At 41.9% G+C, this 12,852-nt stretch overlaps 1 protein-coding gene and 1 long non-coding RNA gene across 3 annotated transcripts in view; one reads left to right on the forward strand and one right to left on the reverse strand.

Annotated features, from left to right (window-relative positions):
- The window catches only part of CEP85L (centrosomal protein 85L), a 134,398-nt gene that overhangs the window by 96,145 nt on the left and 25,401 nt on the right, over positions 1 to 12,852 (reverse strand). The window contains exon 1 of one of the 2 annotated variants that reach the window (XM_021540852.3): positions 8,312 to 8,471. The exons of the other annotated variant lie outside the window; for it this stretch is intronic. Within the exon in view, the coding sequence (XP_021396527.3) occupies positions 8,312 to 8,360 (49 nt within the window). The 5' untranslated portion in view covers positions 8,361 to 8,471. Of the gene's footprint in view, positions 1 to 8,311; positions 8,472 to 12,852 lie in introns of those variants that run through there. 2 annotated transcript variants of the gene reach the window in all.
- LOC116183417 (uncharacterized) lies at positions 8,730 to 9,581 on the forward strand. Its single transcript, XR_004148047.3, has 2 exons — positions 8,730 to 8,939; positions 9,075 to 9,581. It is a non-coding gene; the product is annotated as an uncharacterized LOC116183417 (long non-coding RNA).

Here is a 12,852-nt window from a genome sequence, read left to right on the forward strand (position 1 = left end):
TTATTTCATGTTTGGCACACAGACCACAACTATTACCTCATGCCTGCTATGCTGGCTTGCCTCTTTGTTTTTGAATTCAATGCACTATTCACCCCATGGAAACACAAAATTATATTCCTAGTTTCTATTCACTTCCATATAGCAACTACAGAGGAGAAGGAGACCTTTTAAACTTGCAAAGTTTATCAGCTGAAGTATGAAGAGGGGAACATCTAGGAAAATAAACACGTGAAGTTATACTTAAAGTTAATATAAACTTTAAACAGCAAGCCCCCAGGACATGCAGTCAGTTCCCAGAGTATGGTAAAAAAACTGTGCACATGTAGTTGATCAGCTGAATCCTCCTACAAAAGAAAATTAATGCTCATAGGTTATCATTTGTTTTACCCTTTCTACCAGTTTACCTTTATTGGTATAAACACCAGGTAAGTTGTTCTCCAAGCTGTTTGTCATGCTAACATTTTTGTCCTCTCTGTCACTGTTTAAAGGCTTAACACAATCTCCTCTGTGCAGGGGGAAAAGTGAAGTAATCCTAACTGCTAAAATAAGTCAAAAAATACTAAATGATTTTAAGTAGCTCCCACACTTTGCAAAGTGGAACAAATAAGAGTCTAACAGTCTTACTTTAGAAAAGTGCATAATTTCTCTCCCCTTTGTAGTCAAATATCAGTTCTAAAGATATACTTGACACTAAAATAAATGGAGAAGACAGAGACTCCCCCAAAATAAAAGTTCACTCAAATATTCTGCTCAAGTATGAAAAATGAAGGAAAAAACCTTAGCACTGTTAAATATGTCTAATGTGCATTATAAACGCAACAGGACCTACTTTAATGTGCAAGTATCAGAAAACTGAGCCTCCAGCTATGGGTTTAGTGCATGCTAACAGAAGTATGCACACAATAACACAACTAAGTAAGGGAGTTCCCACATTGTTACATTTCAGTGGAAAGGATTAAATTCTGTCTTTATGTAAAACATGAAGACATTTTCCTTACAAACGTCCTGTGCCCGTATCACAGAGCACAACTTCCCCACACTTACCTTTACAGCTCCCTCTCACACCTATTCAATATAAGGAAGGACAATACCCTGGAAATTGAGAAGTAGTAGTTAAAAAAAAAAAAAAACCTTCACTCAATACATCATCATCTCTATTTTGGTCACTTTCAGTCAAAACCAGCACTTCTTGTGTTTCTATCTTCACAACTCCAATCACTTTCAATATAAAGCTTTGCATTACAATAATTCTACCAACCAAACAAAAGCCTTTACTCAGTTTGGCAATTTTATATGATGAACAGAACAGAAAGGATTTAAGACTGCAACTGTTAGCTTCAGTTTTGCTAAGTAGCAAAAATGATGAAGTTTTGAGCAATGCTATTTCCAATATCTTTTTGGGCTTTTAGTTAGATCACTACATTTCATACTTTGTTTTCTTACTACCTGCAGAACCACCAGGTTTTTGATCAGTGTTAGCCACTGAACTTTTATACAAAGCACTAATTCTCAATTAGAAGAATACCTCCAGAGGCATTGAGAATTGCCAAAAGATAGGCATTTGGGAGAGAATACATATCTTACAAGAAAGACAGGCTTGAGGAAAAAAAAAAAAAGTTAATTTATTTTGAAACATTCAAAAAAGTTGCAGCTTTCCACACCATCTGGAAACTATGCTAGGAAAGGAGTAAAACAAACATTAAAAACATAAGGATACCTTATAAGGAATCTCAGATCTGTCTCCAGGATCGTCCAAGAATGTTTCTCGTCTGAATACCACACGACTGGTCTCTAACGTATCAGAAAGTTGAAAGCATCCTTTTGTTTTTTAATTGCATTTGCTAGGTCTATTTCATATAATTTAAGAAACGAAGTTAAGACCTTTACTGGACACTATTTGCACTGCCCTTCCTCAGCAAGACTGAGAGACTCTCCTATCACCTCTTCAGTCATTATCCATTATTCTGGACATGCTTAAACCTGTGAGTCCACTAATTGGTGGAAGTTACACTGTCCAATGGAATTAATGTCACTTTTTCCTGATCCTCACTTAACCTTCCTTGACCTTCCTGGTAAGTCTGGGGATTAACTATATACTTCCTGATGTCATCTGCAGCAGCAAACCAAGACTGTGCTGGGAGACTTTTCCACTGTCCACCAGCTGATTGAAGAGCTAGTCTATTTGTCTCTAAATATCCCACACCTGCCAGACAACAGGATAGATGTTTCCTGCAGTGAAACAGACAGATTCCTATCAGGTGCCTGACACCAGGCAACTGTAAATCCTTCACTCAGTATTTAACTTCAGTATTTTCCTGGTCCAGCTTCCCCAATTAGTTTGCTGTAAGGCTGAGCAAGTGCTAGAGTGGGTACATGGGAGACATATGAGTGGAGGTACACAGAAAGGTGGAAGCAACTACCCACTAGATTATTTTAGCTGCAAAATGAAATCATGCCCTGCAATCCACCTGCATACACCACATCAGGCAAAAAGAGGATTTACCTGACATATTTTCCCATATTTCAAAGACTATTACACCTTTAAAGAAAAAGAATTAAAAATTCTCAAAAGTCAGCCTTCTTTTCTTTGTGTTACTGACTCCTTTTACAGATGGGCCTTTTCAATCTCAAAAAGCAGCAGAGCTCCCTGGGGAAAGAGGAACAGAAAGATGCAGTGTCATTTAGGGCACAGCCGGCTGCAGAGAAATAGGTCACTTGAGCATGGCTGTGCAATCAATAGGATGTTCGCACTCAGGCAACACAGCCAGATGCTGTGGAGCACAGTGCCCAGGGAAAGCTAGCATCTTCAGGGGCAACTCCACGGGGCTCAGCAGTTTCTGGGAATATGAGGGATGATGTGTCAGGACTAACACACTTGTGAGCATATTTACATGAGTTATTCCCTGCTGCAAGGTCTTCTCTTCTCTTCTCCTCCAGCCATCCACCTTTAGGCCTCTGCAGATGATCTGCAATAACCCACAGGCCACATTTAGTGACTCCTCAACTTGCTCAAGACAGCAAGAAACTTCATGTAAGAGCCTAAAGCAGAACCCAGAACTTATACTTCAGTATACCTTCCCTCAGTGCTGGCAAGAATAAATTTCAGGATGCTATATTTAGTATTATTCCAGAAAAGAAATATCAAAATATAAGGCTTCCTCCTGAAGAAGTTTTACGGAGTGCAGCTGCCCAGATGCTGGGGGGGCTGCAGGGTGGCCTGTGTGAGGAGTGTCTGGGGCTGCCAGGCAATGGACACAGCTGGTTCCAGACGGCTCCAAGGCAGCCACAGCAGGGTCCAGCTGAGCCCCGCTGCCATGATGGCAGTGCCTCAGGGAAAGCATTTATTCAGAAAGAGCAATAATCCCCATAAGCAATGAGTGAGGGAGACCAAGAGTGTGAGGAACAGCCCTGCAAACCCAGAGGAAAGAGCAGGAGCAGAGGAGAAGCAGCAGGAGCTCTGCTCCCGTAAGGCCCTAGAGAGACCAGAATGGAGCAGGGTAACAGCACAAAGAAGGAGTGTGAAGAGAAGTCGACATGGACTGACACCACAGCCAAGTCTGTTCTGTCTGTGACAGTGGCTGGCAAGCAATCTCTCCGTCTTCATCTCAACATGAGCTTTTCCATCCTATTTTCTCTCCTGTCTCACTGAGGATTGGAAGCAGTAAGCAACTGAGTAGTGAGCCAAGGCAAAAGCCAGTAAGAAAGCCACTTTTTGAATCACACGTCTGAACGTGTTTTAAGGCTAATCACAACCACAATCAGACTATTTCATTGTCAGTGTAGAATTCTAAGACACATTTGGCTACCCAAGAGATTACTGACAACTACAAGCAAGTCAGCACTTTTTCAGCCAAAGAACCACCAGCACAGGAAATGACAATTAGTTTAACTCTCTAACTATTAAACCACAGGCAAGCTGCATGTAAAAAACAAGCATCCAAAGAGTACAGAAGAAAAGTACTGTTCTTGTTCAATATCAAGTGTTCTATCTCTTTTCTCCTTAACTAACTTGTCTACAACAAACAAGCTTTGCTTTTAGCAATGGTAGATGATCACCTCTGGCTACAACCTCAAGTCATGCAATTTAGGAGGCCTTCAGCTATTCTTACTACCGTGCATCATATTTTGAAATACATAGGTTGTTTAACAGGTATTAAATGCCTGGCTAAAATCTTAGCATAAATATTTTTGCACTTTAAGAAACAATATTTGATTGACATAAATTCTAGACATTATTTGAAGAATCTACAGGTGCTATTTTCCTATTAGCATTTCCTTCACCACCTCCCACTAGGACAGACAGAATGGCTTAGGCTACTTTTTACTACATATTTATTCTGTAAAACTCTTTAAAACATATGCATTCTTCCCAAAATGATTAAAGTAGTAACTACTTCCTTGAATTAAAATTTTAAAAGCACAGAATTACTGCAACCACAAGACAGTTGATGTGTAACATACAGGAGAATAACTGCTAACCTCCAAGCCCAACACTATAATACACCCTTACATCCATCATTCTCTTGCCAAGCAGTAAAGACATAAGTGTTCTGCACACATTAAAAGAGTGGATGCTATATCCATAAAAGTGAGTTGCCTGGAGGGAGGAAAAAATAAAGGCGTTGTTTTTGAATGGAAGTAAGTAGCTCCTGTTCACCATCACTCAAATACAGAATGTCATTTGACCCCATAGTGATCTGTGAAAGACAGCAGAGGCCATTCTAGCAGCCAGTCTTGCAGCTGGAACATTACATTTTTAAGTAAAAGCTTTATAATGCACCACACACAAACACATTTATACACTTATAACTGGTAACCAATTTGAAATCTATGCTTGGACTAACTCACCATTTATTGCTTTGCATAGCCTGTAAAGATAAACCTGCCTTTTCAAGATACTTCCAAAGCTGTACCATCCCTGGCTGCACATCTCCAATAGCAAAGCAAGAAAACTTGTTATAAAAACAAAACCACCGGACTTCTGTCTTTTCCTCCCCACCTCACCCTGGGTGAGTTAGGAAGCTGCCTGAGAAGCCCACATGCACCCCAGGAAGGCAGTGCCCTATGGGCCTTACAATGTGTTGGAACCTTATTGCTGCTGCCACTTTGCTTGTGACATCATTAAATAATCTTTCAGACCCACATGTGTCATGCTGCTGGTCAGGCTCAAGTACAAAGAAAGCAGGGCAAATCACACACTGCCAGGGATCCAGGAGCAGAGGGGTCCCACAGGCTAATATTTTTAGGGAGTGTCAATAAAATCGTTCTGATGTCCAATATTACCAACAGGCAATAATGGACAATGGAAAGAAGCTTGACTAGAGGTGGCACAGTTTACTAAAAGTAATAAATAGCATTACTTCATTTCCAAGAGTGCTTCTTTCACTTTCCACAGGCATCTGTTAGACACACATGGCCTAACCACATCTAGATGAGCACTTTCATAGTCTTAAAAGTTATTAACCAAGTGTGCATTTCAAAGGCTTGTCTCGATAAATAAGCAAAGGGATTAAAATGCTGTATGCCCTTCACTGCAGTTACATTCCTACAGCACATGAGTAACTGCTGTCTTTACAGAGGTACAAATTATGCTGCAAGGGTTTCATAAACAGTCACGTGTACAAGCAGACTGAAAGACTTAAGTCAATCATATACATTTCAAATTTAATTTTTCAGCAATTTAATTTTTCAGGACAGGCACTGAGACTGTAAGGAGCTGAAATTATTTTGCATGAGCAGCAAACTTAGTCATTAAATTCACTGATTATACAAGAAGCCTGTACCGGATTCAAACAATTTTTTTTTTTTTTCAGAGAAGGCACTCCTATTGAACCAAAAAGCAAGTACCATGTAGAAATGAGAAGAAAGAGGAAAACTGAAGGTCACAAATTAAATATGCTCCATAAGTGTCCTTGCCTGTTACATTTTAAGATAACCAGAATAAATCTGCATCTATTACTAAAAACTGGCAATTCCCCTGTGTAAATAGAATAGCTCAGTAAGCACCTAGCTTTGGAAGGGAATTGTGTGATTTTCAGTGATTTTCAAAAGTAAGACTTTTAAATACCTATATGCATAGATAACTAAAGTACAACTAACAAAATAGAAGGCTTTTCAGTATAAAAATATGGTTTACCAAGAATTATCAAGTCATTAACTCCCCTACCAATTGGACTCTGCATCAAGTACCTGGCATTGAAGTATTAAAACATACCTTAGCAGAAGAAAGGTTCCTTCAGCTTAAATAAGTGCCTAAACTCCTGCTTCCTAGGAGGACACTGCTGTTCTGCTACAAAATACTTTTCCTATGAACAGCTTCCTTACAACAAAAATAAAAACACCTAACATGGCAGTAGCATTAGCACAGGAACTTAGTAGCTGTCATTCCTCTAATAGAAATACCTGTATGGAACTAATTAACTTGCACATCTTCAGACAGACTACAAGCCACACAAAACAGCTTCTCAACTGTTTCCCAGTAGCACAGATGAAGGAGGGCAGTCCTTAGCTGGAAATTATAAGGCACACATCATCCCTCAAGGTTAAACCTCTACCTACTTGCCTTCTAATTAACCACCACTTTCTGTTAGTTTATCTTATCTCAAATTAGATCTTTTTTCTACCAATTTTGCTACCTTACACTTCTACTGCTTACAGAGACATATATTTAAACACTCAGGGTTAATACAAGTTCAAAAGAAAAGAACAGATGGGGAGGAACTAGAAGCAATACACATAATTTGTTCTCAAGCCTTACAGTTCTGACAAACAAGCAAAACAAAACATTAATCCAATAATTCACTAGAATTGCTGATAAATTCAACACAATACTAAAACACTTCATTTGACCCCAAACAAAAGGAAAAACAATGTATCAAATGTCACAACCTAGTTTTCAGAAACAAGTGAAAAATTAAAACCAACAACTTTTGTAATGGTCTGAAGTTAGTGTCAGAGTATACGGTGATGATATAACCTTTTAGTATTCCTGTCCCAAACAAATAATCAAGAACTTAAACACACTAAATTCCTGCAGTTTCCATCACATTAACTGAAATCTCCACACCTACTGTTCAGAATACCTACTATCATTGCAAGCTGTAGCACAAAGCTAATGTAACTCCATTCTTCTGCAGGAAGCACTAATTTAAAAAAATGCTTCAACAAGGCAAATGTATTATACATAGAAATTAATAACTTAATCACAGTACAGAAAAAAAAAACAATGCCTTCTTTCACCTTATAGGGATGAACATTAGCCTACTTGTAGAGATTCAGGCAGCTGCTGAGAATGTCTTAGCAACTCTTGTATTTGCAAGAAAAACCCAGTCAGTCGTAAGCAAAACAATCTTGCCATTTAAATATGTCAGCTAACTGTGTACACATTATCCAGTCATCTTTTGCGAACTCAAAATTAAACATAAATCCAAATTTCTAGAGGAGAGAAATTACTCCAACAGCACCACTTTGCACTTGCAACGGCACAGCCAAACCGCAGACTTCCACTTGTGATCAATTGCTTCAATAAATCAAAACGTGACAAAATATTTGCAGAAGCCCTGCCAGAGTAAGACAGGTGATACAGTCGGTAGTATTTTCAAATCCTAAAAAAGGCATTGCATCCTACAGAGCCGGTACTTTGCCTTACCTGCCCAAAAGCAACACTCACACGGCTTTGCAGCCGATGCACCGGTTTTGCTCTGCCAGTTTGACAGCCGTGACGGGGAAGTCAGCCCATCGCTTGCACAGAGGTGATTCCCCTGGAACAATCTAAACTCCAGGCATTAACATTTCAACGCATCCCTGCCAGCCTGCAGGAGCTAGGCTCTAATTAATCCAGAGACAGAAAAGTGGTGATGAAAAAAGAAAAGGGAAAAAAAAAAAAAAAACGGACTCGACCCATTTTTTCCGGTCTAAATTTACAACGAAAAAGCACCAAGAGCAGCACGCTTCCACTCTGCTTAAGGGCGTACTAACATAAATCGGGGATGGAAGAGAAAGCTCAAAACATGGAAACGGATTATGTAGGTTAAGCTCAGCTTTTGTCATCCGCTTCAAGGTCCAGCTAAGGCAACGCGGAGCCCCCGGCTGGGGCCGATCGGGCGGCAGCGGCACCGGGCCGGCCCCGCGCCCCCTCGGGGCGCCACGTCCGCTCCGGGCGCCGGGCGCGGGGAAGGGGCCGAGCTCGGCGGGGCCAGAGCCGCTTCCTCCGGCGGGGACCCGGGCCGGGCCGCGGGAGGGGATGGGAAGCGGCGCGGGCCCCTGTGCCTCCTCCCCCGCCCTAGCCCCTTCCTTCCTTAGCGCTCCTTACCCGCCTTGTAGCCGCGCAAGCCGGGCTGGGGGTGCAGCCCGCCCCACATGGTGCCGCGCCGGGCCGGGCCGGGGATCGCCGCTCTCCGGCGGGCGGGCCGGCGGCCCGGATGGGCGGCGGAGGCGCCGCTGCCGCTGCCCGGGAGCTCAGCGGAGCGCGGCGGCGGCGGGGGCTGCTGCCCGCCCCAGAGGCGCCGCGGCCATGCTGCCGAGCGCGGTGGGACCCCGCCGCCCCTCGCCGCAGACAAAACTTGCTCTATTGCGCTGCCGCCGCCTCCTGCCTCTCCGGCGCTGGCAGCGGGGCGGGGACAGGGGCGGGAGCGCCGCAGATGCGGCGGCTGCTGCTCGGGGACGGAGCGCTTACATAACCCGGCCCCGGGCGAGCTGCAGCTCGGGGCTGCGGCGGGGGCGAGTCCGCCCGGCCCAGCACGGCCCGGCCCAGCTCGGCCCGGCCCAGCTCATCCCGCCCCGCCGAGGCCCCGCCGGGCCGCGGAGGTGGTTTTGGGCTCGCGTTTGCACTTGTGTTGGCTGCCCGCTCACCCTGGGCTCGGGGAAGGGGCTGGTGGGCGGCGGTGTGTGCCTGTCCCCTGGGAAAGCGCTGCTCTGACAGCACTTGGCGTGGTGTAAAGGTAATCGGAAAAGGAAAGCGAAATGTCTGACTCTAGAGTTGCTGCGCGGGAAATACCCAAGGCCAGTATGCGCTGACCTTAGCAAGTAGAGTTCATAATAAAATCACTGTTTTCCCCTACTTATGTTTGTTTTAGCAAGAAAACGATGTGGAAATAAAGAAGAATCACGATATGCGTTTGAACGATCAGTTCCACCAAAAGATCCACAGTAACATCAAAAAGTTTAAGCCACAGGACTGTGAATAAAATGCTCCCGTCAGCAATAACTAAAACACAGTAAGAGGCGCATCCCCTCTCCACGCTGCTCCGAGTCTGCTCCAAATACTTCAAAACATAATTCTGCAATTGTAAACTACTGTAAAGTAGTTTACAGTGGTCCCCATGTAAACTACTTTCTGAACAAGGCCCTGACTCAATCAGCAATCCACATTGTCAGACAAAAACAAAGAGAAGGAGAAAGCACTTGGACAGCTTTTAACTTCAGTATAGCCATACCAAGATTACAAAATGCACACCTACCAAAAGAAGAAAAGCAATGCTTCAGACAGCATCGTAGATTAGGGAGGTGAGGTGAAACAGGATTGGTTCTGGTTTTGTGTGGAGACATTCACAATCAATAAATAAAATTGTATTCAAACATTTCCTGCTGACCCAATGCATTTTTAATTAGTAGCTGGTGATCACAGAACAGCTTTTATCTCTTCAGAAAATTATATATTTTGTTTCAGCACAAGACATATTTTATTTATGCCTAGCTTGGTATTCATAATGTACTCAGTAAAACTGGCCTCAGAAGTACTGGCAATGAGCATGTAGAAATGCTGCATGTTGTTATTTCATCCTCTTTCTTACCTATATAAAGCCCTTGCACACTCACTGAAGACCTGACATGATGTGCATTCCTCACCAGCTTGTTTTAACTTCAGAGTGTCAGTGGGTGTTCTGTAGGCAGAGTTGTAGAAACACAGATTTTAAATGTTACCAAATACTGAATAAAAAAACCCAAACAGTAAAACTGCAGGAGATCCTGTCAAAATCTTCATACTGTTGCTAGAAGTCCTTGAATGGTAAAAGGTCAGAAGCATTTTCAAGAAGCCACAAATACTGGTTTACAGCAGAACACCAAAGCAGGAACTAAATTTTCATTGATACCACCTCAGCAAAAGTGTTCAGCCTTCAACCCTGAAGCCAGCATCAATATCGAAGATTATTAGCGAGAGAGATGCATGGTAGGTAAATATGAATATTAGAAGAGATGATAAAGGCTAAAGTATGTTGCAAAACTTTGAAGACAAAGAAACATATAACAGCTTAGTTCAAGACCTTTTTAAAGGACTTGACTATGTGTAACATTTGTAGCATACTATTTTGTTGGATTAGTTTGAGTACTTAGCATATTTACAGGAGGATATGGTGAGCTGTAAGGAAGCTGAATTTTAAGATGGGGAAGGTATCTAGCTGCAGGTGAGAAGAAAAATAGACTCATGACTGCTAAGCTCTGGGGTTTATGGTGCTGTCCTGAAATGCAGCTGCAAGAATCCAGAGGCATATCATGCCTGCAAGGAAGCTACATGCGTGAAAAAGGTGTGGTAACTGTTCTTCTATCTTCTAATAAATGTCACTGTGGTGGTTTTATGTAATTTGTATTGCCGTCCATGGAAGCTTTACAGTTTCTTAGGAATCTCCTGTCTAGCCATGAACAATACCACAGATGAAAAAAAGATAAAAAGGCCAAGATGAGGGTGGCAGAACACAGTCAGATAGCCTGGCTGAATCCCCTCCAGCCACAGGGCTGTGTCTTCCAAGGTGACCCCACTGGGACATCTGTGCTTTGACAATGCTACTGCTCAGAGCAGAAAGAAAAAAACAACTGTGCTTAAGTATAAGCAGTCAGATAGCAAAACCTGATACACTTTCATTGTTGTGATTGGATTTTAAGTTATTTTTATATAAACTGAGTGTAATTAGTAAAGCTTTTTCACTACAAATTACCACAGTGTATCTGTCTGGAAACCATGCCAAACTGAAGCCACTAGTTTTACTCTATAAATAAATTTTAGCTTGTTAATGCTTTATTCTTTATCCAGCAATGTTTTACAGCTGCAGTCTGCTTTTGTGTACAGTTCTAGACCCAGAACAGTATTTGTTTCAGATTTTCAAAAATCTCTTGAAAAATTATGATGCCTGGTCTGGACCTCCCACAAAAAAACCAAAACAAAACAAAACACCAAAACACCAGCTTGTGCCATTTAATGCTGCTGAAGCAATCCCCTATTTTCATGTAGATCTCAGCTTGACAATGCAGTGTTCCCTGAGGACACCCCGAGTCCATCTTCTTAACAAGTGTCTGTTGTGCTACCTGCAAGGCCCAACCATGCAGAGGGGTGGGATGTAGTGGCTCTGGTCCAGTTCCCGTGCCTTTGCTCCCCTGTCCCAAGGGAGCGTACCTACACTAAGGTGACTTGCATGAGAGTAGAAACATGGAGTCATTAAGGTTGGAATAACCTCTGAGATGCTAAGCTTGTCACCTCTTACATCTCTTGGGTTGGGATAGGAATTAGGAGCTTGACAATCTGTGTTCCAGTGCTGCCTCAGTCAAGAGGGGTATCATGGTCCTGATACTCTAGGAAAGCAGCAGCAGAGTATGAGGGGAAACTCATGTAACCTTACACATAAATAAAACTGTAAGTGGAAACATCCTACATCCCCAGGTAATTATTGTGAAATGTGATACTCCAGACAGTGAATGGACTCAATTTCTCAGTGACCTTCTCCCCACCTCTTTTTTTCTGACACAAACTCCACCTTCTTGGCAGACTGAACAGAGGAAAATGACAATAGAAAGTAACAGCTTAAGCACTAGTGCTGGGCAATGCTGTCTCACTAAAGTCAGCTAGAGTATGTTTTATCCAATGGTCTGTGGATCCAGGTTCAGAAATCACATCCCTTTTTCTCCCCCCTCATTAAAACATAATGTTTGAAGTAGAATTAAGCTGAAGCATAACCTGTGAAAGCAGCATTTTCCTTTGATTAAAGCCAAAAATAAGTTCTATGTTTCTTCTACACACTTGCTTTCACATTTAATAAAATTAAAATATTATTTAAAAACCCAAATGCAAATACCTAAACATTGTTCTAAGAGAATGCACACCATTTCCACTATCTAATTAAGACGTTAGGCATGTGTGCATTCTATCAAAAAACAACAGCGGTATTTCTGCAAGCACATCTACATTGTAAATTGCTTTGAAATTAAAATCACAAATTTTCAGTTATTGACTTGCTTCACTAAGTACAGCAATTCTTTCCCTCCACCCACAACTTTTTCAGTTGAACACTGTGTCCTAGCAAAGTCTTAGCAGCCTTTAATAATCCTTAAAACAATTCCTCCTGTTTTCCAAAAAAATAACTGTGTATGTTACAAAGCAAGATGTTAAACTGTATTGAGAGTCACTATTATTAAGAACAGATTAGCTTACCTATGGAACTGCACGCCTGCTGGTAGGGGCATGCTGGCCTATAAAAGACTGAAGTGTTTTGTTCAAAGTACACAGAATGCACTGCACAGCATTAGCAATAAATTGTGTCACCTAATATCTGCAAAGTAGACATTGTGAAATAACACTATGTATACAATGTTCTTATTTTTTCCTTTTCTACAAGCAAATGAGAGTGCACATGTCTCACAGAGGAGCACCAGTTGATACCAGTTTGCATCTGCTTTGCACTGCACTTTTACTAACAGCTTACACCGTGACAGAGAGTCAAACCAAGCAGTTCACTGTTACCATACCTATAAACATAGCTGTGGTTTATTACCAACATCTTGAAATTGCAGATTCTTATTAATGTTCCAGCTTTTAAATCAGATTTTCACCTAAAACATTATTTACATGATTGCTAAAAGACCCTT

The sequence above is a fragment of the Lonchura striata genome, chromosome 3, assembly GCF_050655825.1.
Source record: "Lonchura striata isolate lonStrDom1 chromosome 3, ASM5065582v1, whole genome shotgun sequence".
Taxonomy (NCBI): Eukaryota; Metazoa; Chordata; class Aves; order Passeriformes; family Estrildidae; genus Lonchura; species Lonchura striata.